This window comes from Diceros bicornis, chromosome 21, assembly GCF_020826845.1.
Source record: "Diceros bicornis minor isolate mBicDic1 chromosome 21, mDicBic1.mat.cur, whole genome shotgun sequence".
Classification (NCBI taxonomy): Eukaryota; Metazoa; Chordata; class Mammalia; order Perissodactyla; family Rhinocerotidae; genus Diceros; species Diceros bicornis.
The window spans coordinates 8,971,867-8,999,585 of record NC_080760.1 but is presented as its reverse complement, the minus strand read 5'-3'; the positions used below and the strand labels follow the sequence as shown (position 1 = coordinate 8,999,585).

The window sequence follows — 27,719 nt, the reverse complement described above, 5'->3', positions numbered from 1 at the left end:
GATGAGATGAGCATACATTGATCCTGGTTTGTGGATCTGTGACATACTGTGGCTCCCAGGAAGGGTCTGGGTAGGGATGGCAAACCTTTGTGCTTAGTTAGGAAGTTCACCATTCCAGGAGAGGTTAGAAGCTTGGGCTAGATAAAGCTGTGTTAGGTATACAGAAATCAAAACCAAATATTCAGATGTGAGTGCTACATAGAGCAGTGGTTCTCCAAAGGTGGTCCTCCAACCAGCAACAGCAGCACCACCTGGGAGCTTGTTAGAAAATTCTTGGGCCTACCACAGACCTTGGAATCAAAACCTGGGAGCAGGGCCCAGCCATCTTTGTTTTAATAAGCTTTGCAGATGATTCTGTGATTTGAGAGTTGCTGAGATGGAGAGCCATGCTGAAGAGTAGGAATGTTGATAGGAGAGTGGCCTTGGAGCTAGCATGTTAGTAGGGAGGTCAGGATTCAGGGCCCATGGGCACAGGCAAGGCAATAAAATCTGAGGCCAGATTTTATTGTATTTTATTTATTTGTTTATTTTTGGTAAGGAAGACTGGCTCCGAGTTAACATCTGTTGCCAGTCTTCCTCTTTTTGCTTGAGGAAGAGTGGCCCTGAGCTAACATCTGTGCCAGTCTGCTTCTATTTTGTATGTGGGATGCTGCCACAGCATGTCTTGATGAGTAGTGTGTAGGTCTGCACCCGGAATCTGATCCCGTGAGCCTTGGACCACTGAAGTGGAGCGATTTTATTTAATTGGCTCACTATGGTCTGAGAGAGCTGGGCTTCAGTGATGAATGTCAGGAACTCAGGGACCCTTAGTCATCAGGGACACAGCGTGTGCTCCTGGACTGCCCTTTGTGCAGTTCTCTAACTCAGAGGCTCTGTATCCTTCACATCTTCTTGACAATCTGAGGTCTAGGTCTTGGAGAAGCCTGGGTGACCCTAGGAAAGCGTATTGGTGGCCAGTGTAGAAGATGAGCATATGTACTGAAGCCTAACAGATGTGGAAGTGGAGTGCTGTGGGGGTAGTGCGGGGTGTGTGTGTGCATGTGTGCTTGCATGTATGTGCACACAGCAGGGCAAGGTATTAGTGCATACTCCTTTGAGGTTTACATGGTAGAGGGCTGCTTTACTGTCCTAGAAACCTGCTGTGCCTGAGTGGCTTTGAAGTGAGTCGGTCTCCTTGTCTTGTGTGGTGCTGACAGAACCACTTGCATCATTTTTAAAGACCCTCAGTGATTGTGATGTGCCGTGGGGTCAAAAGCTCTCATTCGAAGTGCTATTGCAGTGTTTCCAGTGGGAGTCAGACTCACGGGTCTTTTGTGTCCGGTGGTCTGCAAGGCTGCCTGGAGCACATCTCACCTGGTACTGGTATGGGCCTACCCCCATATTAAGCATTTTCTCCCATCGTTGCTCTTTGACCACACATCTTTACATGTTAGCCATATCAGATTTCTTCTATTTCTGAAATACATGTTGTTTTCCTCTTTATTTTCTTAAAATGAAATAAATTAGGCACACAAAAATGTAAAGAAAAAAAATAATGAACACCCGTGAGTCTACACAGCCTGAGAAATAAAAGGTGATGGGAAGAATTCAGGCCCTTTCCACTCATCTTTACCCATTCTAGCTAGGATCATCTCATATAGATCAAATCTAGACTTACCAAATCCTGTCCCATCTTCAAGTGGTCAGCCCACACGTCCCCTTGTCTACCTAGTGAGCTGACAGAGCAGTGAGTTTGTTGGGGGTCATGTTGCAGTAAGCTCCAGGGGAGTCCCATAGGCTAATTCATGAAGCAGAAGTATCTCTGAAGGAATTAAAAGATATAGAAATTACAGCTGATTTTTTAAAATTTATTTAGGTAGAAGAATATTTTAAACTCTTTAATTTCTTCGTTTCCCTCCTTTCCTCATCCCCTGCCCCAGCCTCTGGCAATGATTTCTCAAGAAGGAAGCTTGTTGGATGGCTACTTTACATGCTTACGTTTGGAAGCCTAATAGACAGTTATGTTATTGAAATGATACTTAAACACTTTCTGATTTTGCTGTTCGGAAGAGCAGAAACGTGCTCTGTGCTTCAGTTCAGTGCTCCACTTAGTCAGGAGAGTGGGTGGACTGCTGCCTATGTGCTGTCTAGGTGGCTTTCTATTCTCTCTCTCTCTCTCTCTGTCTCTGTCTCTCTCTTTTAGTAGGTAAAAGGAAATCCCTCTCTTCCAGCAGAGTTCTGTGAGCTCTTTTGCCGACATAAAGGAATGTGGCTGATGTGCCTTCACAGAGTCAACTGCATTCATTCAAAGATAGGAATCTATGTTCTAAATACATTTGGATCACTGTTTCAAAGGAAAACATGGAGAAGGGGAATAAGCTCTCTGTGTTCAGTTATTACTCAAAAGTATTATTCTTTAGTTAATTAAAAATAAAACATTTGGTTTATGATGAGAGTATATTATGCATTTTGCCTAGAACAGTAAGTGATCACATTTAATCCTTTGTAGACTTGAAACTGACCCCAGCCTCTTCCACACTCTTGCATGGCTTCTGCCCTCTTGGCTGTGAAGCCAAGGATACTGTGAGCTGGGTGTTCCTGTTGGTGCCTCCTGCATCCTTGACCCAGACCCAGACTTGACCAAGCTTGAGCTTCCTGACAGCTCTCAGTTGAAGTTCACTTGAAGAGCCATTGCCATCATGTTGGCCTAATCTGGGCCAAAAGCTGTCATAAGAACTCTGGCTATTGTTCCAAGCAGTGTTTTAGTTTTTCTGTCTGTTTTTCTGTTTTTTTACTGTGGTATAATTGGCATGTAACATTATGTTAGTTTTAGGTGTACAACATAATGATTCGATATTTATGTATATTGTGAAATGATCACCACAGTAAGTCTAGTTAACATTCCAAGCAGTGTTTTTGATCTTACAACTTCAAAGTAAGAAAAACAAAACTTACATGTAAGGTGTGGAACCTATCCCTGGATGAGGGACTAACTCCACTAGTTGGTTAGGTCTGCTCAGTTGTTTAATTACTCATTGGCCCCATTTACTGGCCCCAATTACTCATTGGCTGACCCCTCAAGAGTAGGGCGTGTCTGACTGAGAAATCAGCTAAGCAGAGGCCTGAGGCTAGGACTAGAAAGGTGAGGTCCAAGAGGCTGACAGTGGTGTGGAACTGGATGATATGGTTCGAAGTATGAGTTTGGGGTCCAGGGAACAACTGAGTGTTGGCCTTGAGTACTGGGATGAGGAGTTCTGATATCCATGGGTGGAATAAGGGGCTGCCGTGGTTCCTGAGTGGAGAACACTTGAGTGTGGTGGTGGGGACTTTATTGGTAGGCATGTGTAGGATGGGGCCAGTGTGCACATGGACAGAAAGAGGAGAAAGTGGCAGGGAGGTCAGGTTAGGAGACCAGTATTTCTAATGATCCTGTTCTAAACACAAAGTATGCTTGAGAATGGAGAGGAAGGTGAATTGTTAAGATTTATTGATGTATTAGTTTCAATTCAGTTTGATATCAAAGAGAACATAGAGTAAAAGATAAATAAAATAATCATGCTAAGGCTGAGTCCTGGAATACTGCCTGCCTGGTGGTATAATGGAAATTTGAGAAAGGGGTAACTCTGAAGGGGAAGGCTATTAGTTCAGCTTTATCATGTGAGGTTGAGTGAGGTAGTCAAATATAAATGTCTCTTAGGCATTTGTAAAGTTGAGTGGATTAAGGATAAAAGGGCTAGAGGCATAGATTTGAGAGTTGTCTATAATTTTTTGGTTATTGCAGTGTCAGGATTGAAAAGTAAAATCCTTATATAGAGAGAACCTAAGTACCCTGTTTCTAATCAGTGCCATAAAGTTCTTTCTTGATGCCAAGTATTTTAATGCCAGGTTATGTGTTTTCTTTATAAATTATGGTAGGTAGAATTCTAAAATGACCCGCAGCATCCTCACTTGCTGCTGTACCCGGCATAATCCCTGGGACTGTGACTAGGATGGAATTTACTCCTATGATTAGGTTTGTTATATGGCACAGGGACTTTAAGAAGAGAATTGATCCTCAGTGGGCATGAGCTGATCCCATGAGCCCTTTAAATCTGGATCTAGAGGTCACAGATGGAAGAAGTCAGAGATTTGAAGCAGAAGAGCGGTTTAGGTACCATTGCTGGTTTAAAGTTGAAAGGAGCCATAGGGCAAGGAATGTGGCGGCATCTAGGAGCTCAGAGTGGACTCTGGCTGACAGCGAGCAAGGAAATGGAGACCCCAATCATAAAACCGCAAGGAGCTGGATTCTCACAACAAGAAGAGTGAGCTTAGAATCAGATTTTTCTCCAGAGCCTCCAGAGGAGACCTAAGCCCAGCCAACACCTTGATTTCAGCTTTGTGATACCCTGAGCAGGGGACTCAGTTAAAAAGTTCTGGCCTATAGAACTAGAACTAAGAGCTAATAAATGAGTGTGGCTATGAGCCACTGAGTTTGTGGTAATTTGTTACACAGCAGTAGAAAACTAATACAAAGTTAGAGAATAGCAGTTGAAGGGTACAAGTAGTGTACATTGTTATATAAATCCACCATATAAGAAAATGGGAATATGAGACTATATGGAAGTTAAATAGCTGGCAAGAAATTCTACCACTGGCCCCCTGGAGTGTCTTAGTGTATTCACAGGTTCATCTTCACCACCAAAAGCCTCCTGTCCCTCCCTTCGGGGGCTCTCTTTGACCCCAGACCCCTGGGGGCTTTGTGTCCTTCTTAGGTGTCCCATTGCACTTAGTCCTTGCTTCTTTTATAGTGTTTAGTATACTGTGTTGTAGCAGATTATTCCCTGTCCATAACTAGCCTGAGTCTTATTCAGTGTTGTAGAAACCTCCTCTAGCACAGTACTTGGTATTCAGCAAGTATTTGTTAAATGAATGAAGGTAAGGAAGGAATTGTGAAATACTAGTTGGAGAAAAAAAGGCAGCTAAAGAAAAACAAGGAAGAAAGGAAGATGGAGATCATAAGAACACAGTGATTCAAAAGCCAAATTAGAAATTAGGATCATGGGTATCAATGGATATTAGTCAGAAAGAGCTGAGAAGTCAAAAAGATGATTTTGCTAGGGAGATCCCACTCTTGAGTGCAGATTGTTCAGAGTAAAATAGTGAATACTAAAACAAGATTTCAGTAATAGAGTAAAAAGCAAATCCTCAGTGCCTCATACTGTCTTGTGGAGGTGAACGTGCTGTGGGTCTTGATATAAAGAGAGAAAAGGGGCATGGTGGCAAATAGTTCATACTTACTTTCCATACATAGGAAAGAAAGTCACGTGTGATCTTTTATGAAAAATTGTTAATAGGCTTCTTCTTGTTAATACCACTAAGTGTTTATAAAGCCTATTATTGACTAAAAACATATATGCAATACTCAGTTTCCTGTTTAATGGTGAAAAAGGTTTGTTTTGTGAATATTTATAAGCATCAGGAAAAGAACTCTGGGCATGATAGAAACATTAAAAAGAGAGATAAGTAGGTGGGATATGAAGTTTCTATTGAGTTTCTAATGTCTACAGATGAAGGGGATGGAAACAACTCCTACCAGAGGTTTCTTAAGTCTAACTATGAAAGTTGTATTAAACTAAAAAGGATAGTTTGGGCTATTTCATATAATGCTAAAGAACTGACTGGTAATGTGTTTTCTGTGACTAGGATACATTTCATGGGCAAGTGGAAATAAACAAATTTTAGGAGAAGTTAGCCCTTTAGTATATAGAGACTGGAAGCTTCTTGGGGCATGGGTTTGTATATGAAGAGGACATTGCTGGACATCATGAAATGAAGAGAAATGTGACCTAGATTCTTATAGTGTGCGGGAGCAGATGAGTGAGAGTGTTCTTTCTTTGTCCCTTTCAGTAGACATCACCATCAGATATTCTTCCAGAAAAGCTTTCTGCGGAGAATAAAGAGTGACAGCTCCTAACAGAAAGACAGTTAACATAGACGTGATTTGACTTTGTGGGTAAGCTTTACCCCAAACTACATTAGCAAAATTTCAGATTTATAATTAATGATAATCTGAGTATACTACTTAATGTTTTAACTATATTTGAGACGACAAGTAGTTTCTTCAATATTTTCTCCAGTGCTTAAGACACTTAATTCTCCCTCTTGACTTCCTCTTCATCTTAGAAACTGCAATTTCCTTTGTAGGAACAACTTCCTGCTGGGCACTATTCTCTTTGGCCACTTCTGTCTTGGATGCCTGTGTTTTTAACTAAAGCCATAAATGCATTGCAACACTAGGCCATTTCATCATCCTCTGAATTGAGAAAGTCTAGCAGGAAATCACAAGTTGACTGTCCCCAACACAAGCCTCATGTTTCTTGGTTGCTGTGTCATGATAGGCAGTTGGTGTTCTGAATGGCAGTTATGAAGAGGACACTTTGTAGGGAGAACTTCTTTTCTAGGGATATGTTTATGAGTCTAATCATCTAGGGAAAAAAATACATGTGGAAAGAAAATATTTTCACCATAGTCTAAAAAAGTTACTATCGTTTAGTGCTGTTTTCCCTTATGGTCACATTAGGTTCATTGATTTTCAACAGTGACTTTTTTGGTTTTTATTTTTTAAGATGTTTTGTGTGCCTCCCACCCATTGTATGAGAGTCTTTTAACAGAATGGAAAGAAATCTCCATTTGTTTTATCTTCCATTCTCTCCTATTTTCTCTGCTTTGTCTGTTTTCTACTGTTAATCTCATCTTTTCTGTGTAGGAGCTGATTTCATGATTCTCTCCTGAAAAGACGTCTGTTCCTAAACATAACAGTGGGTCAGAACAAAAGTGGTTAACCTGTCAAATAAGTAATATCTATAAATTTGGTTGTGGTATTCTGGAGGGTCTTTTCGTGTGTGTGACATCTAATGTGGAAAGAAATCTGTCTGCTCTCCTCCCAAAGCAGAAGGAACCTTTTCAGTTTCCTTCTCTATCAGCTGCAGAAGTGGTGCAAAGTTTATTTCCCCTTTGTTGTTGTTCAGATGGAACAGTTGCCCCTCGGGCTCCCAACATGTAAGGGTAACGTATATTGTGAAAAAAAAATTATTTTTCTACTATTGTTGTTTAGAGATCAGATAAAGAGAAGTTTTCAGTAAGTGATGTGGTCAGAATTTATTTATTTCATATTTTCTTAAAGTAAGTTTCTCTATGCTAATCTATATTGTTGGAGCCATGCATACAAAAAGCAAGTTAGGCTTTCAGGGAGCTCACAGTCTCAAAGAAGGGACAGACGTGTATATAAATTGTTGTAGTACATAGAAATTCAGTATTAGAAATGGGTACAATATGTGGCAGTGACAAAAAGAAAAGCACTCTGTGGGTTAGGAAAGACTGCATAGTAAATACATGCTAAAGCAAGAATAGGGAAATATTAATGGTAGAATCTAGATGGTGGATATGTGGGTCACTGTAAACTTCACTCATCATAGAATGTTGGGGGTGGGGAGAAAGGCTTCAAAGATGAAGGGTGCTTGAACAAGGTCTTCTGCATTGAGTAGGAGTTTGCCAGGTAGGCAAAAAGGAGGAAGGGCATTCCAGGTAAAAGAAATGGTATGTAAAAAAAAAGAAAAAGAAAACAGCAGCATCTTGGGGAAAATTCAGTAATTTGGTGTAGCTGAGTAGCCTTTTTTATGATAGAGCAGTAGGGAATGAGATGAGAGAATTAAGATCATGAGGCCTTGAATGCCTGACTATTTGCTCTTTGTTTATGCTTGCAAAACGTAGGGAGAGTTCTTCTCTCATATGTAACAAAACAAAGCAAAATTCATACCTTTCTTGACTACACTTCCCCTGCAGCTTCTGCCTCAGTCCCCAACTCCTAGGTAAAGCAGAATTCCTTGAGATGCGCCTCTAAGTTTGCTGTCTCTGATGTCTCTCCCATGGTGCTGCTCCCCAAGACCACCAGGGACCTAGGCAAAGTTCAATCTAAAGGCATCCTCATCCGGGCCGGCCCCGTGGTGTAGCGGTTAAGTGCTCGCGCTCCCCTACTGGTGGCCTGGGTTCGGATCCCCCGGGGGCGCACCGACGCACTGCTTCTCCAGCCATGCTGAGGCTGCGTCCCACATACAGCAACTAGAAGGATGTGCAACTATGACATACAACTATATACTGGGGCTTTGGGGAAGAAAAAGAAGGAGGATGGGCAATAGATGTTAGCTCAGAGCCGGTCTTCCTCAGCAAAAAGAGGAGGATTAGCACAGATGCTAGCTCAGGGCTGATCTTCCTCACAAAAAAAAAGAATAAGTAAATAAAAATAAAGGCATCCTCATCCTACATGGCTTACAGCAACACTGGCACTACTGATCACTTGCACCTCCTTAAAAACTACAATCAGAGATTTTTTTTTTAAAGGGAAGAGAATGAAAACCATTAAAACGTATATGCTGCCTCATGTAACTATTGTTTCATTTGTAGACATGAGGCCTTGAATGCCTAACTATTTGCTTTTTGTTTATGCTTGCAAAAGATAGGGAGAGTTCTTTTGTTTTGGCAGGTGAAATGTGTGTTGTGGTCAAAAGAAGTTTGACAACATTTAAAAACTCTGATAGAGCATAGGAGTTAAGAGCATGGACAGCCTGGGTTCGAATGGGCCAGGTTAGAGTCCAGTTGTTATTACTCTATACCTGGGAGCAAATTACTTAACCTTTTTGGGCCTTCTCTATAAAATGAGTATAATTGTACCTATCTTGTAGGGCTATATTAATGATCAAAAGAGATCATGACAATAAAGCTTCTGGCACACAGTAGCTTCAGAAAAAGAAAAAAGGAGAGATCATAAATAGATGGCTAAGTTCTATCAGGTGGTTAGAAATCCTCTGCCTGGAACTTTGTGGGATGTGGTAATCACCTTTTTTCCCAACTGCTTGTATCTTTTGGCTCCACCACACTGACTACATCACAGCTCTCCAAACATGGTGGGCTCTTTATTCCTTCATTTTCTGCTCCTGCTGTTGTCTTTGCTTAGAGTGCCCTCTTCTTCCCAATCTCTGTCCCATCTGTGAAATATCTGCTCATTTTCAAGTCACCTCTCCTGAGAAGACTTTCCCATCAACCTTCCTTGCCCCTAAACTTGAGCCCTTGCTACCTATGAATCTTCCCACGCCCCACATCTATTGTAACACCGTCACTCTTTATGTTACTGATGTGTTTGCTTTTCTGTTCCTTCTCTATATTGTAAGTTTCTTGAGGAGAAGAAAAACGTCTTGTCTTTTGTCCCCAACTTAGAACAATGCCTGGTACGTAGTAAACATGTAATTAATATTTGATCAGTGAATAAGGATAGGAAGGCTTACAATTTGCATAGCTAGTGCTGGGCATTAGGGATAAGTAAGACAAGAGACTATCCCTGTTCTTAAGAACTTTATAGTCCTTTTTATACTCTTGCATTTAATCCTGATGATGACTTTGTGAAGTAGATATTATTATCATTCCTCTTTTATAGTTTGAGACATTGAGGCTCAGAATGCTTAAAAAACTTGTCCAGGTTACACCACTAGTAGATATTGAAGCTAGAATTTACAACCAGTTCTCTATGATTCAAATGCCAGTTCCTTTTCTACTGCATCGATATGAAGATGTCTTGTTCACCTTTATATTTCCCATATTGCCTAGAGCATTTCTTTGTGTGTATGTGATAGTGAGTTAAAATTTTCTTTTAACTGAGTTAGTGTCAGAAGTGAGCCCTTTTGTGCCGGGAACAGTAATTTTCTAAATGACGTGATTTGAAAGAATTAACACAATGTCTAAAATTCTTAGCCAGGGTTAGGTACTGTGCTAGGCACAAAGGAAATGAAAAGGAAGAGGTACGAGGGCAGATTAGAATAAGGGTTTTAAGAACTTATTCCTTAATTATCAAGCTAGTGGTCTAATTATAGAAAATAGAGATAAACATGAAAATATTCTGATCACTGCTATGGAACATACGCCTGAAATTGTATTATAAAACTTGATTAAAAAACTCCAGTTCATCAGAGAAGTAGTATTTCAAGTGGTATTTTAAATAGTGCTTCTACTTTTAAAGACAAATGATGAAGATCACAATGAAAGGCTTAATTAAGAAAAGATTATCTTTGTTAAAAATTCCATAGACTAATCCCCTAAATTGCCAGTTTTTATTTCAAAAGACATGGAGACTATGATTGTGTAACTCTTATTTAGGATATTTTAAATATTTCTAATCCAAGAAAAGTTTCACCCTATAGTGTGGAGAAAATTGGACATATGAGTTGGTACACGTTAGTAATTAGCCTATTTTTGCTAGTTTGAAGGAGAAATGCATTTAAAGCATTTGAAATGTCCAGGTTTAAAATTTGGCAGTAGTCCAGTTGAAATTTTTTCTTTCTTAAGAAAAAACTCAATACTTTTTGTTTCATAGGCTTACAGAGTATGTGCTCTAGGTAGATCAATTCAGTGATTTTTAGTAGATCCAAAATAAGTCCATCATTCCATTGATTTGCAAATCAAGGAGGATTTTATGGGTAGGCCTGAATTAATATTTTTTTAAGTTTCTACTGAACTCATGTTAATATTTGATTGTGTTAAAATGTCATGTTCTGGCTTAAGTTCCAGTTTTTAAAATTCCAAATTAAAAAGAGAAAGTGTGAAAGATAATGATTTTCAGAGATTAATAAATGTCCAGGGGCACAGGGCTAGGAGAAATAAGTCATGGAAAGTGCTTACTCCTGAGGTTTACTTTTGAAGTCAGCTATGATAATTGTGTGTTACTGTGTTTTTTTTGTTAAATAAAAGTGAGCTGTTGACCTATTGTCATGTACTCTTTTAGGTTTAAGTTGTTTTACTCATTCTAGGTGTGGTAGTGGTTTCTACTGAGCCATGTTTTTTCTCTTGTCCATCTGGGAAATTAAAAAAATAGGATTAGGGACAGATGTGGAGAAAGTCAGTCAAGAGGGATTACAGAGGAAGAAAATAAGGTAAATAATTTTGACATTTCTCTAGAAGTTAAAACAGCATAATAGAAACCAGTTCTACTAAAAACTATTATCTTATTTTACTTTATGTATGTCCTTAGTTGTCCAGATGAACTTCTAAAAATAAAAACTGGATCTATTCAAAAGCAATTAAACTTTGTTACCTAGAAATAACCCTAAAAATATAAATTGTCCCATTTTGGATATATTTCCAAGTTGTTTAGATTTAACTGTTTTTCCTTGTGTATATATTTTTGAAGTCTAAATATCCATTTAGGTTGACTTTTGTTTTCCTTCTTTTTTATATCTGTCCAGGAAAAAGAGAATATCTTCCTGTTTGTCTCCACTCTGGGCCTCTTCATGACAGTTTAGTTTTAGATGCTGTCCTCATTTTTAGCTGAGTTTTAATCTTCTGATTTGTTCTCAACAACTCATCTTTCAATCACACCTAATTTAATCAAGGAGACAAAGCCTTCTGTTTTAATAAAGCCCATTTAAATAGGCCATTTTAATAGATGAGACCAGGTGGATTTGTAGCCAAAACTGGTGGACAGTTCTCAGGGCATGTGATTCTCTTATTTTGCTTTGTCTAGTTTAGAAGTTTTATTCCTTTATTTTTTTCTTTCTTTTTTGATTTTAGTAAAATAGATCAAGAGTTAATAGCTATTAAGAATTTCTTTTTTTAAGTAGGGCCTTTAAGGAAATTGCTCTAATCATTTTACATTCTCAAACTATTAGAAATTTCTTGTTCAGTTTCTTTTAGGATAGTTGTCATCAAATCATTAAGTTGTGGATGATGAAGGAGAGAATTTGTATAGATTTGGGGTTTTTACAGGTATTGTTAAGAACCTAACATAATAGACAAGTTTTTCAGTTTGACTTTATTCAAAGTTATGCATCACCTGAATGTTGAAGATTCATGTTAATGCTTGTTCATTGTTCCCACAAAGTTTGTATCAATCCCAGGAAATCTATCATCTTAAATGATCTTAAGATCCTTTCTAAGAAAAAGCTCATTTCAAAGTCTCTCCCTGATTTTTAGGGGCTTAGGATTGTTAGGCTGCTTTGAGATATTCATTGAGCAGTACTGAATCCACCTATTGGGTAAATTAAATGTTATAACTTTGATTTTAAGAACCAGTTGCAGGAAGTTATATGAGGATTCTATAGGAAACAGATTATCTGTTGCTGGCTTTGGAGATGGATGAGGCCATGTGAGAAGTGACACAGGCTGAGAGCAGCCCCCAGCTGACTGCCAGCAAGAAAGCAGGGACCTCCGTCTGACAACCACAAGGAACTGAATCCTGCCACAATCATGTGAGCTTGGAAGAGGACCCTGAGTTCCAGATGAGAAGGCAGCCAGTCAGCACCTTGGTTTTAGCCTTAGGAGACCCTGAGTAGAGATTCCAGTATGCCATGCCTGGCTTCTGTTTGCCTGGGTAAAGTTTGAAGAACAGAACTGTGCTCTAATAAATGGGTGTTGTTTTAAGTCGCTAAATTTGTGGTAATTTGTTATGAAGCAATAGAAAACCAGTGTAGGGGAATGTCAACCAGTCTAGGGATATCCCAGTGCCAGTGAGCAGAGTCTTACACTTGGGTTTTCTCTTCATAATTTCTGGTGTTGTACTGAGGTCATAGTGGGTATCAGTAAATACTAAGTTGAATTTTAAAATTTATTTATACTTCTAATTTAAATGACTTGAATTTTACTTTTATTGTGCATATTAAGGTGTATTGAGTGATGAGGAAAGAAATCTTGGTATTTTTCTTTGGTTCTTTTGTTTTATTATTATTTTTTAATCTATAGCTCTTTTTACCTAGAAAAGAAATTGAGAAAAAACATTTTTATTGAAGCTCAGTTGTTCTGGAATAGGGTTAGCAAACTATAGTGTACAGGCCAAATCAAGCCCCTTACTTGCCTTTGCAAATAAAGTTTTATTGGAACCCAGCTACCCTTGCTGGTTTATGTGTTGACTGTGCTTGCTTTCATGCTACAATGGCAGAGCTGAGTATTTGTGAAAGACATTGTATGGCCCACAAAGCCTAAAATACTTACTGCATGGTCCTTTACAGAAAAATTTGCCAACCCCTGTTCCAGATGGTGATTTGTTTTAAAACCCTATTCATCTAACCTTAAATGGCTTACACACAGGGGATTGATATTTCTCTAAGTCTTAACTATACATTATTAAAAGAAATATATCCAGCCAAACCTGATTACCATGATTGTGTAGACTGGTTTATACCTCTTATTCTGCTCAAATAATGGACAATGTGTTAAAATTAATAAAATCCTGTAAACTCTATGCATCTGGGGTCTGTAAGACCATCCCCAGGGTTAGTGATTTGCTAGAAGGAATCATAGGACTCAGAAGTCATTGTACTCAAGGCTATGGTTTATTACAGCAAAAGACACAAGGCAAAGTCAGCAAAGGGAAAAGGTGCATCGAGGGCAATCCAGAGAAAACCAGGCACAAGCTTCCACAAGTCCTCTCCCAGAGGAGTTGCACAGGACACAATTCCTCTAGCAATGAATTGTAGCAACATGTGCAAAGTTTATCTACCAGTGAAGCTCACTTGGTTTCTACTGAGATTTGGTCATGTAGGTAACAGTGGTTAACAGTGCTTGCATGACTGACTGCAGTGACCAAAACTCCAGTCCCCCAGAAAGACAGCAGATGTTCAGCATAAATTACATTGTTTGAACAGACTATCTAGACAAATAGTACAGTGTAGCCAAGGTACTGAGTGTATAAAACATTTGTATCAATTAGAATATTCCAAGAGATCAGTTCCCAAGTGCCAGTCAAGGGCCAGTCAAGAAAACAGGCTTTCTGAGAATGCACGTGGTTGGATCAACTCAACCTACTGAGTTAACATTTTTCCTGAACTACCCATAATAAGTGTTCAGAAAAAAAATTTGTGTTCAAAAACAAATGCAAAATGTTTGCTAGTTATAAATGTTATGCTCGTTATATATATGTAAATATATATAGTTTATAGCTTTATATATATATAATGTTATGCTAGTTATATTTCAAATATATTCTTTTAGTGACTTGATTATTTTTAGTCAGCATTATTTTATTTTCAAGTAAGAAATAGCTACATGACTTCATAATTGAAGCCCAGGATAACTTTATAGTATCATGGGTCTCTAAAGTTTCACCAAGATAAACATTGTTTTGTTTGAATTCACAGTTTAAACCAAGTATGTTCTCAAGAGTGGGGTTTCCAGGACTACCTTTGCTGTTTCTAGTTTTTATAGAGACTGAAACAGACGGGCACTTCTTTTCATAGTTCATGTTCTTGCATGAATGTCTTGCAGTAATCGTTTTCAGAAATGACTTATCTCCATAATATTGTTTTAGTTCCTTGTGGCCAATAAAATTTCCAACAGTATATTAAACATTATCTTCTAGTTATTGAAATAATGATGAAATAAGCATTATGAAACATTACACCTTTTAAATTCCTTAATATTAAAGTCCTTGGTGTATCACCTTTATTGAACCTCATGGTTATGGAAATATACACAGGACAGATTTCATTAGAGATAATTCATTTTGCCTTTCCACATATTTGTAGCTATTGAAGTTAAATATATGTGTGTGTGTGTGTGTGTGTGTGTGTGTGTGTAAAAATTTTCCTGTATTCTTTTGGCTGGCATTATTTTCTGGACAAAGCCTGGTATGGTGTGTGTGGGATATTGTGTGGATAGTAGGGATTCCTAAGATTATTCCTTTAACTTGTTGTGTGACTCTAGACAACTACGTGTAAATCATTTAATCTTCCTCTGTTTTAGTTTAACCTGTTTTGCCTTGTTTCACCTCAAAGGAATCTTGTGATTGATTACTTTGAAGAAGCATCTTCGTATGTACGAGGTATGGTCAGATGCCACCTGCCAGAAGTTCGATTAGGGCCTTTTCACCTAAGCTTGGATCTGGAAGGAGGCCCTGGGCCTCTGAAATAATTGCTGTTAGATTTGATTTACAAGTGAGTGTTTTGGGCTATTAGTGGCTCAATTCCATTGTGAACAAGTAGCCAAATATAAATCTCTAAAGAGCAGAATCTATATTTTATTAATCTTTATAGTCCTCCTGAAGTCCAACATTGAGCCTTGCTGTTTCCTGGTTTTTAAACTCAAGGCAAATGAGGAGTCTGTGACTGATAGTCAGAAAGGCTGTTAGGAGCAGACTTGAGCATCATAGGATTGGGGCCAGCCAACAACCTTGTAATGGTGGGAAAGGAAACCCATTTGGAATTTGCAGAAGTGCATTACCTCAAAGTCCAAAATAATGGTTATCTACAAGAATAATTGTGAGTTGTCAAGAAAGAAACTGTATTCAGCATATGATATTTAAGAAGATAGTAGTAGAAGAAATTATGGAAAACTTCACTTCTGAGGGATTTCCGTTAAAATGATTAAAATATAAACAGGTTTTAGAAGTTTCAGTTCTGTGAGATGCTCAGTGAAAAACTGGTCAAGTTGTAGTCAAATAAGTTTAGAAAACACTGTGTGTTACAGCCTCCTCTTAGAAGTCACAGTGTATACGGACGTATTAAAGGCTCCTGAGAAATCTTACTATTTAATTTTTTTCAACCTAGTTTATTCAAACTGATTTGATTGTGGCACTCTTTCTCCTAATATCTATTAACATCTCATGGAACTCTTGTTTGGAGTGGCACACCGTAGGTCCACTGTGCATGGCTGTATATTTGCTTTTAACTGTTTTTGCTTTTGTTTACTACCTTTGTTCTCTTAGGGCACTTACCTGGCTCATTTCCTTTGAAGCCTTCTATTTTCTCCAGGCTCCTCTGTCAATTTCTTCCTTTTTTGTCTCTCCAGTACTCCACTGTGTAGGATTTTAATTCTTTGCCTTCCAATAAAAAAAAAGTCTGGCTCATAACCAGAAACAACCTGTGTCTTCCCTCTGGTTCTGTTTGCATAAATGAACAGATTAATTTTCAGAGCTAATTTAATTAGAATTAATTTTTAGAATACTGCCATTTTTGCTTCTCTGTTAATTTTGAGGCTGCAGTTTTGAGTGTTGGAGTTTGAGTTGGATGACTCTTCATCCTCTCGCAGACCAGGGACAAAGTGTGCTGCTCCTGCTTGAGTCTGCAAGAAGGCAGTATTGTAGAAAGGCTCAGGGCTGTATCTTTCTCTGAACATGTTTTGAAACAGAGAGAATGGCCAGATAGGTTGTATCACAGACTGTAACCATATTCCATGGTTATACACTGTCTTCCTTGGAGAAAGGGGTGCTTTTCTTTCTTGACCTCTGTAATCACTGTAGCCAGGCCATGCAGACCTGGTTCTGCGCAGGTCCCACTGTATTTGCTGTGGAGTCTTCCTGGCCTTGGGTATACTCTGCCTTTTTCCATGCTCAGCTGCTGCTTGGTGAACTTTGACTGACCTAGCAGGTTCCTTCTTGAGCATTGTAAGTTCTCTCTCCCTCCCTTTCTCCTAAGATGTGCCTTTGCCCTGCTGTTTCTAATTTACTCATTGGGCTCCTCAGAGCAGGCACTTGGGACGTTAAGATGAGGTAGAATGGTGCTTTTGTGAACCCATGTCAATAGAACTTGAGTTCTGTCGTTCTCATCGGGCTGGAATTTGAGAATGGAAACATATTTGGTTTGGGGAAGGCAAGCCAAGTGGTTTACAGAGGTGTAACCATGGGTGTAGCTTGTTAAACCTGTTTACCTCAGAAAAGATGTTTTGTTTTTTTTTTGCTTCAATGTGTGAGAAAATCTATAGCTTTTGTTTTCCCTCTCACTCGGCTCTGATTTTCATGGGTAGAGTTTCAGTCACAAAAAGCACACCAAGTGAACAGTGAAAGTATATCTCCTATCAGTAGTTTAAGACTCTCTATTGTCTAGAATTGTGTTGCTTTTATTGATTGTTAATCCCAATAGAAAATAAAATTCTCTTAGCAGCTGGGAGTCTGATATACTCTTTCTGTTTTTGATGGTTTTGCTGTTCTTTTTCACCTAACCAGTGAAGTTCTTGATAAGTAGCCAAAGAACAGCCCACATTAATTAAGGTGCGTGCGTGTGTGTGTGTGTGTGTGTGTGTGTTTGGATTGCACTAGAATTTAAAGACCACATGGATGCAGATTTGGGTGTCATCCCCTCCCCACTATATCCATTGTACCCGGATGACTTCTGTTACATAGGAGGCACTCAGTTAATTTGTTAAATGAGTGAATTCCAAATGAGAGTGGAAATGAAGGCATTTTGCTAACTAAGTTTGTTCATCAGCCATCAGTACTCTTTCATTGCCCTCAGTTTTTAGGAGCTGTCTTGGTTTTCGTGTTTGTGATACAGCTGCCATGGTATATCTTCTGAGCATTTTTGCTGTTGACTCCACCTTCCAACCTCCTTAAAAGCATTTAGTGGTTGTTACTGGATTTAAAAGCTATTGGATTTAAAAGCTCCTAAGCACCACAGAGTTCTCTTCTTCCTCCCTTACAATGCCACTGACTGTTCTCATTTGTAATGTGACTTTAAGAAAGGGAGGCTGAACTCAGGGTAAACATGGTGAACTTAGCATAGCCTGGCTCTTGGTGATCTCATAAGATCCTACAAGGGCAGGTCTGGGCCTGGTCAGTAATTGGGTGGAGCCTGAGAGAGCAGAAACCAGCGTGCTGTAGGATGTGGCGTGGGGAGCACACCTGGCCCTGCGAGTCAAGGTGCAGCCAGCGCCTGCCCTCATGGCGGCGGCACACAAAGTGTCTTCACTGAACACCCTCCCCTCTGCTGCCATGGATGCCTTCTTGCCTGGGCTGAGACAAAGGGCTTGAGACTTTTGTTTTTGCATGAAGTATGAGTCAAGTGAGCTGTTTTCTGTCTTATAATTGGTTATCTCAACGGATGATTCTAGTTTAGTTACTATCTTCCTTTTCTTTGTTTTACCAGCTATGTAAGCATTTAGCTATGAGGGTGTCATTTAAAAAAAAGAGGTGATCATTTATTGCTGATATTCCACTGTTGCTCTGGGGTGACCTTTCCATAAATTTTAGAATTAAAAACCTTAATTTCTGCATGTTAGAGAGCAGTGTTTCATCTAGCTCATTTGTTTCATTTGTCATTGAGGTAGCTTTACCACAGAGGCACTGCTTAATCTTGCAGTTAGACTCTAACTTCTTTTGACTTTGTTAGTAGACACAGTTTTTATCTAGGAGGACCTTTCATACATGTATTTAGATAAAGATTTGATTTACAGAAGTTGGGACACATCAATTCAGGAGTAGCTCTTTAATTATTCAGGGAGATCACTTACGAGAATCTTTCCTGAACATTTCATGAAGAAATTTGTAAATAGGATTACAGGAATGAACATTTAATGTGAGCCATGCTTATAATATCTCCTTTATTTGATTTCAAGCTCTTTATGGAACTGCCTCATTAAATTTTGTGTGTTGCATAACACCTTACACGTAGCGTGTACTGAATAAATATATGTTTAATGAAACATTTTCTCTATTTGGAGATATTTAGCAGATAGTTAAGCTTCTTGGTTGCAAGTAACAGAAAACAAATCTAGCTAGTTTAAGAAGAAGAAGAAATTTATTGGAATCATGCTAGTGTATCCTGAGGAACCCGAGATAAAGCTGAAGCTGAAGAGTAAACTGGGCCTCAGGGTAGCTCTGGGAACCTCACCATCAGGAACTCATGGGTCTTTCATTTAGAGATCCATCATTAGTGTGTCTCAGCTTCTACTTCCCAAACTCCATATCTCTCAATTCAAAATCTGGAGAAAAAAGAATCTGATTGACTCAATTTTGGTCAGTTGTCTACCTAAGCAGACACATGACTGCTTAGACATGGGAGGCCACCCCTGTGGCTGCTTGGAGGTTGAAGGCTGTCCCCTCTGTGGATAGGCAGTTGGTTCTCTGAAAAGGGGAGTCAGAAATAAATTATGACAGATGTCTACTACAGCAGTATTGCTAACTTTTGGAAATTGATTCAATGTTGAATACCCTATGGTTCTGATAAATTGTAGGTAACTTAAGCCACAGACAGATCAGAATGTTGTCATTGCCTTTGGTGACTGATTTCACAGGAACCACTCTTCACTCATATCTTAATCTTGTCTTTTGTGATATTTAATCACTAATTCAGGAGACTCCTAGTTCTGAAGTTCATTACATCAGAGGAAAAGGAGAATCATAATATTAATAATTGTATTTTAGGCATTAGCAGATTATGATCATAGCTACATAGTCACTCTTTGGCTCTGTGAATTTGACCACTGCAGTAATTTTTCTGCTATAAAAGATCCTATTTTAGTCTTCTGTATCATTTCTGTGACTGGGCTGTATACATGAAGTACAGTCATGAGCCTCATAAAGATGTTTTGGTAAACGATGGACTGCATCTATGACAGTGGTCTCATAAGATTAGTACCATATACCCTAGGTGTGTAGTAGGATATACCATCTAGATTTGTGTAAGTACGTTCTACAGTGTTTGCACAACGATGAAATCACCTAAGGACACATTTCTCAGAATGTATCCCTGTCATTAAGCGACACATGACTGTAATCTTATATGAAGGTTTTAAGAGAGCATCAGTTGGTTAGCTTTCCAAAAGAAGCAGGAGAAAATATTGGAAGATATAAGTGCTTTAAAGAAAATAAAGTTTGTCTTTATTTTGGTACTTGAAATCCAGCATTTAAGTAAAGTAATCCCTTTCTTATAAAGATGATTTGGTAAAGAATAAAAATTTTCAAGGAACAAAAATTTCACCCAAGTACGTTGAGTCACTGTGTCGCACTAGCCAACATACCAAGAATAATAATGGTTAAAAAATATTTGGTTGAGAAAATTTTCTTAAGGTACTGGAAAGGATGTCAGTTTTATGTACTGGTTCTTCCTCTGTCACTTCTAAATTGTAATAACAATTTTCTGATGACCTTCTCTCTGTCTATGCAACACATAAACTCAAGTGATTAAAAAGTAATTGTCTCTCCTACTAGAAACATGGGTAAGGTATATGAACAAGCAGTTCACTGAGAAAAAAATATGAAGAACCAATAAACAAGTGCAAAGCTGTTCAACCTTATGAATAATCAAGGAAATGTAAATTTAAGTAAGAGTGAAATACCATTTCATGTCTGTCAGATAAAAATTAAAAAGTGTAAGTAGGCTGTTATGGACTCAATTGTGCCCCACCACTCAAATTCATATGTCAAAATCCTAATTCTTAATGTGATAGTATTTGGAGATGGGGTATTTGGGAGGTGATTAGGTCATTAGGATGGGGCCCTCATGATGAGATTAGTGCCCTTATAAGAAGAGACATGAGAAAGATCTCTCTTCTTGTGAGGATACAGCAAGAAAGTGGCCATCTGCAAGCCAGGAAGAGAGCCCTCACCAGGAACCAAATTGACTGGCACCTTGATTTTGGACTTCCCGGCCTCCACAGAAATAAATATGTGTTGTTTAAGCCACATGGTCTATGCTATTTTGTTATGGCAGCCTAAGCAGACTAATATGTAAATTGGTACCAAGAAGTAGAATATTGCTGTAACAAATACCTTAAAATGTGGAAGCAGCTTTCGAACTAGGTAAGGGGTAGAGGCTAGAAGAGTTATGAGGTGCATGGTAGCAAAAGCTGAGATTACTGTGAAGGGACTGCTAACGGTGATTTTGGTGAGAGTTCGGAAAGAAATGTTTTGATATATTTGCTGAGATAAAATATATGATTACAATTAATTTCACCTGTTTCTTTTTATTTTCTTAATGTGGCTACTAGAAAATTTAAAATTACATATTTTTCTTATATTGGTCGGCACTGAAATAGAGCTACATGTATGAACATGGATAAATATAAACAACATAATATTGATGAAAAACGTAGGTCATTCAGAGCTGTGTTCAGAGGACACAATTTTATAATTTTATATAAAGTTTAAAAGCTTGCAAAATAATACTTTACAGTTTTTATATATGTTTGTCTATGTGTGTGGGTGAGTGTGATAAAAAAGAATAAAAACAGGATGTTAATGAAATGCCAGATTCAGGAGAGAGTTACCTCCAGGAAGGAGCAAAATGGGAACAGGAGGAGAGATACAGGAAATTTCAGCTGCATCATTTTAAAAACACTGCGAAGGAATATTTGCATTATGTTACTATTTGACACAGAGTGATGGGTACATTTGTTTTTGTATCTTTTGTATTTTTCCATGTGCTTGAAATATTTCATAATAAATAGTTATCTCTAATTCTTGAAATATTTCTAGAGGAATTTTTCTGTTTTTGGATGATTTGACTGAGGAATGGGACAGTCAGTGAAGTAACTAGTCCAGGGTCACAAAATAATTAAATACCTGAGCTCTGATTCAAAACCAAGTCTTTCTCATTCCAAAACTCATAGCCCTTCGTTCTCATTAATCTGATTCTATAATATAAGGATAAAATGTAAACTTGAGTTTACGAACCTGCGGACGACTCTGACCTATCTTTAATTCTTGCCTTTCTCCTCCCTGCCCCACACCTCTGTGTGCATGCACGCGCATGCACACATGCACGTACACCCTCTCATGTTCACACTCACGTGTGCACACGCATACACTATCCTTTCTGAAAACATATGAGTTTCTTTTTTTTTTTTTTTTGTGAGGAAGATCAGCCCTGAGCTAACATCCTTGCCAATCCTCCTCTTTTTGCTGAGGAAGATTGGCCCTGGGCTAACATCTGTGCCCAGGTCTTCCTCCACTTTATATGGGACGCCACCACAGCATGGCTTGACAAGTGGTGCATCGGTGTGCGCCCAGGATCCGAACCTGGGCCGCCAGCAGCAGAGGGCGCGCACTTAACCGCTACACCAGGGGGCCGGCCCCTGAATATGAGTTTCTTACTCTCAGGCTCAGGCCAAAACAGCTGATGTCTTGCGAACTGTAGTTCTTCTCTGTGTCCATATGAGGAGACTTCTTCCATATTCATCAGGGGTTAATGGGCTTGGGAGCGTTCTAAAACACAATATGCTTCTAGTTATCTTTTCCTAAAAGTATCTTGTTCTGCCTTTTGTTTTCTGTTAGAAATGCCCACTTGCGGAATACATGATTTGGTCTGCTGGTAAAGGCATTATTTGTCTTTTTAATTGGCTGCTGAAGACATTATTTGTTGTGTTCCTCATTGTGCTTTATATAGAGATCGTTTTAGAAATCAAGAAAAACTTGCCAGAAAATAAATACAAAATTTAAAAATACAAAATTTAAAACCAAAATGCATGCATTAACTACTATAGGGGCTAAAAATAATACCTAACATTTACTAAATGCTTAATATGTTAGTTCTTATTGTAACTCCAATTTGAAGATGAGGAAACAAAAGCATAGGGAAGTTAAGTAAATTACCTAAGATAACCTGCTAGTGAGGGGTCAGGGTCAAACACTGCCTTTACTGATTGAAGACTTTTAGGCTACGATTGCCCCAAATGATCTTTCTTCTCCATTCCTATATCTGCTATATGCAAAATGCATCTGGAATAATCCATAAATTGCTTTGTATTTTTAGTTTAGTTTTTACTTTTTTCAGTTTTGAAATTGACTGTAAGCATGCAAGACCAAGGATAGACTTGAGAATTTCTTTGTATTAAATATAGAAGCTTAGATAGCATTTGGGTAGTAGGCATTCAATATATTCTTCTATATTAGCTATTTCTCATTAAAGAAGTGACTTCCTGGGCCGGCCCTGTGGCGTAGTGGTTAAGTGTGCGCACTCTGATGCTGGCGGCCCGAGTTCGGATCCCGGGGTGTGCACTGAGACATCGCTTGTCAGGCCATGCTGTGACGGCGTCCCACGTAAAGTGGAGGAAGATGGGCACAGATGTTAGCCCAGGGCCAGTCTTCCTCAGCAAAAAGAGGAAGATTGGCATGGATGTTAGCTCAGAGCTGATCTTCCTCACAAAAAAAAAAAAAAAAAAAGGTGTGACTGCCTAAACCGATGCTACCTAAAATTGATTGTCATGGATTGATACCAAGAAATTTCAAAGTACTACCTAAGCTTCCATTAAATTTTACCAGTATTACTGCTATTAAATTCTTCACTGAGGAAATTCATTTGGATTTCATAGTTGTGGTTGGAGGACATGCTAGAGTGTGGAATATACTTATGTTTTCATGATTTTAACTTCAGCTTTGTCATACCAGTTGTGCATAGTTGAGCAAATGTGTCTTTCTATGCCATCCTTTCTGTCTTTGAAAGAAAATAAAATATGCGTATCCAAGCTTCCTAAAAGAATTATCAGGTCTCCTATTTTCACTTCACCTTACATTTATTCCTTTTTTGTAAAGACATTTTTTTAGAGCAGCTTTAGATTTACAACAAAATTGAGAGGAAGGTATAGAGATTTGCCATATATCCCTGCCCCAACACATGCGTAGCCTCTCCCATTATCAGCATCACTCAACAGAATGGTACCTTTTTTTTACCAACGCTAAACTTACATTTACATATCATAATCACCCAAAGTTCGTAGTTTACCTTAGGGTTCACTCTTGGTATTATACATTCTATAGGTTTGGACAAATGTATAATGACATATATCCAACATTATAATATCATACATGGTATTTTCATTGCCCTAAAAATCCTCTGTGCTCCCCCTGTTCATCCTTCCCTTCCTGCAACCCCTGGTACCACTGATCTTTTTACAGTCTCTGTAGTTTTGACTTTTCCAGAATGTCATATAGTTGGAATCACACAGTATGTAGCCTTTTGAATTGGCTTCTTTCACTTAGTAATATGCATTTAAGTTTCCTCTATGTCTTTTCATGGCTTGATAGATTGCTTGTTTTTAGTGCTGAGTAATATTACATTGTCTGGATGGACCACAGTTTATTTATCCATTCAGCTACTGAAAGATATCTTGGTTGCTTCCAAGTTTTGGCAATTATGAATAAAGCTGTTATAAACATTTGTGTGCAGCTGTTTATGTGGACATAAGTTTTCAAATCCTTTGGGTAAATACCAAGGAGTGTGATTGCTGGATTGTATGGTAGGAGTATGTTTTGTAAGAAACTGCCAAACTGTCTTCCAAAATTGCCATACCATTTTGCACCATTCTTCAAAGCACACAATTTCCAAGGTCCTATGGATTTCTTCTATCTGTGCAGTCTCTTTTTTCTCAAAACACTTTTCTGTGTCTTCTCACTTGAATACAAGCTTAAATGTTTACGGTATTCCCGAGGTTCCAACCTGGACGTTCTCTTCTTACTTTCATGTAATTTCCACGGATAGTCTTCTCCAACTCGCGTGCACTGTTTCTGTTCTTATGATTCCTGAATTTGTATCTCCATCCCACATCACTTTCTTAAAACTCCAGACCCATAGAGCCGCTGCCTGTTGGTCAGTTTTACCTCAGCTGTTCAGTAAGCATCACAACATTAACATATCAAAACCAAATTTAGTATTAGCAACTACCCCTCTCCAGATGTATTTCCTGAATTCCCTTTCTAGGTAAATACACCTTTCTTGTTACCCAAACTGGATGCTTGGGGTCTTCTTTGACTCTTCATTCACTTTCATTTCTAACATCTGAGAGTCCTCAAGTGTTGTTGTATCTCTTTCCCATTTTCTTCAAGTCCACCTCTCTCTGTTGCCACTACCACTCACATTCTCTTTATGTCTTGCTTTGATTGTGGAAAAGCCTTCTGTCTAGCTTCTTTCCCTACCTGCAGGCTTGAGTACCTTCTCTCTCCATGTAAGAGTCTGTTTTTCAGAATGTTGTTTGCATGATCATTCCATATTAACATCTGATTTTGTTAGCCCCTCTTGAAACTGCCACTGGCTCTCCCACTGCCTCAGAATAAAGCCAGATGCCCTGCTGTGGTTTGCAAGGCCCTTGTACAACCTTCTCTTTTGTTGCTGCTTATAAATTTTCCTGCATGTGCTCTATTCTCTCTGGCCTCATATCCATGGTCCTCCTGTTCCTTTTCCTAGGAATGTACTTTCTCCTCTCTCTGCCTAATTAACTTTCACTTAGCATTCAGCTTTAGGTGGCAGCTCTTTCCTTCCCTTCTCCCTGTGCCTCACTTGGCTTCGTTGTTCCTCTTACGTGTTCACCATGGACCCTGAACAATACTTCTACCATGTTGTTTTATAACTATTTTGTTCTGATGTCCCCATCTCCACAAAGAGCTGTATCCCCTTCACTTCTGCATGCGAGTCCCTACCATAGGCTGCATGTGGTTGGTTAATTGTTGACGGTTTTCTAGGACAGTAGTTCTCAACTGAGGGTGACTTTGTCCCTCAGGGGACATTTGGCAATGTCTGGACACATTTTTGATAGTCACGACTGGTGAGGTGGCGCTACTTTCATCTAGTCGGTAGACGCCAGGGATACCGCTCAACAACCCTACAGTGCACAGGACAGGCCCCGTCACGTTATCCAATCCAAAATGGCAATGGTGCTGAAGTCGTGAAATCCTGCTCTAGGGTGAAGTCCAAAACTTTAGGGTAGTAAAAGAAAAGACACTTCATAACAAAAAGATGAAATTAAATTTGGAGTTCTCAAGTAATGTGAAAAGTTTTCAGTGTTGAAGAAGTTAATTTTTACTGTAAACTGCTCTGGTTCTTTTTGTGGCCTATTGTTAATACTTATTCAGAAGCTGCGTTGTGGGGAAAACATGTGACCCCATTGCTCATTAATGTTAGCAGCTGCCTGCAATAATTTAGGCATGCAACTGAGATTGTGAAAAGGATCGTGGAATTAAGCTCTTTGTTTGAGAAACTTTTTCATTTACTTTTTCTTATTTTAAATGTGCTTAGTAACAGGTGACTACCCAAGCAGTTTTTTAAAGGAGGTGTGGCGATGGGTGATGTCCTTTTTAAGCTCTTAAAAAGGCTTTACTATAAAAATCCTCAGAAAAGACGAAATGTGATAACCATTTGTCTTGTGTAGATTAACAAATGATGAAAACTCTAGTGCTACCCTCGAGGCACTCACACACACCAGTGCACATGTACATACATGTCTCCACAAGCGATAACCTTCATACACTTATATTCTCTTCACTCTCTTTAGCCAAGTGTCTGCTACAGTGCCAGGGACATAGTCCATTTTGATTCATCAAAACAGACAGGGTTTCTCATGAGGGACCCAATAACTACACTATAAATTGACTGGGTACAGAAGATCCATTCAACTAAATATACAATTTAAATTTAGTAAATGTAAAATTTAGTATAGGTATTAAATTAGAGGCGGCTACTAATACACTGGAAAATTAGAATGTTGAATGGTAAATGTTGCTGACATTAGAACAATATGGGACTGACCTGCAAAACCAAGTAATGGGGAAATGCAACACCTTCCACACTTACAGTTTGAGTGCACATTCAGGAAGACAGAAAACATCACTAAGCAGAGTTTTCATTCTTCTCTCTAGCATTGGCTATGTGATATGAATTCCTGCCTTATAATCCAGTTTTCAAAAAAGCCTTATTTTGGTAGTACCTAAATTTGAGTAAGAGAAAGAAGAAACATTTTAGGAAAAAGAGGCAGTGACTCATATTCTTAAATAGTTCCTGTTGATATTAGCAATTTCAAACTAGTCTCTGGAAAATGTCATATTAAAATTGTGCTGGAAAAGTCAAGTTTTCATTTTTATTCTTGGTGACTCCTTTGGTAAATTAAATGATTTACATTTGAAGAGGCAGTTTTCTTTATATTTGGTTTATAACAAGTAATGAATATTTTTTACCCCACATTAAATTTCAAAATCAAAACAATACTTTTTTTTCCCAGTAGGTGTTAGATTATAATGACTACCACCAGCCATTCAGGTTGGTCTTATTTGGGTTTTGAGACTGACTATCTGTGTGGCACATTTCTTTTAGTCTACTGAAAGGAGATTGAAATATTTGTATTACATTTGGTGAATTCTGTGAAATAATGTCTAGCTTACAATTGGTTTGATCTCCTCTTTGAGTATATGGCTTGATTACTTTGGATTTTCTGTCAAAATAGAAGTTTAAGCTACAGATATTGTATTTACAAAGTTAGTTCAATGAATATAACTATAACTATAAGGGCATAATAATAGGCATATCTCAATATGGACTTGAATAAGGAGTTCTCCAAATTTAATTGCATTTCTCTTAATTTTTTTCAGGCAAGTTCTACAGAAATTTTGGAGTATTCATCAGATAGTGAAAAAGAAGATGACTTAGAGAATGTCTTGGTCATTGATTCAGAATCCTCTCACGAATACCACACAGATTTTGAATCAGGTGGAAGACAGGTTATGGAGAGACTGAAAAAGCCAAGGGTGAAAACTACAGAGACCATTTTGTATACACCCCAGAAACAGGCAGAGTTTCCTAGGACTCCAGAAAATTCAGCCAAGAAGAAGAAGCTTTTAAGGTTAAATTATGCCTTTTTAAATACTTTTTTTTTTTTTTTTTCAGTTTTTCTCTTTCTTTAAAACCCCAAATACCTAAATTGTTTGTTTAAAAATACTTACTTGTTTACTTGGGAAGGAAATTAACAGAAGAGAATTATAATTCCAGTAAGCAATTACAGAAGTCTTAAGTTCTGGAGATGATTTATGGAATTGTTTATCCGAGTTCAGCATTCACTCTTTTAGTCCAAACCACCTTACATGACTGCTTTTCTTAATGGAGATTGGTTGTTTGGGTTTATCAGATTTTATTGAGCATCAGTGTTCCAGGTGCTGTCTTAGACAATTAAGACAACTCAGTGACTGTTTCTGTTTTCGAGTAACTTATGGTCTGAAGAGGGAAATAGAAATAAATATAGACTGTTCAGATTAC

At 38.4% G+C, this 27,719-nt stretch overlaps 1 protein-coding gene across 3 annotated transcripts in view; it reads left to right on the top strand.

Moving 5' to 3' along the window:
* Positions 1–27,719, top strand: part of SPIDR (scaffold protein involved in DNA repair) — a 472,343-nt gene that overhangs the window by 127,836 nt on the left and 316,788 nt on the right. For all 3 annotated transcript variants that reach the window (XM_058564544.1, XM_058564547.1, XM_058564546.1), the window contains exon 7: positions 27,059–27,309. In XM_058564544.1, the coding sequence (XP_058420527.1) occupies positions 27,059–27,309 (251 nt within the window). The remainder of the gene's footprint in view (positions 1–27,058; positions 27,310–27,719) is intronic.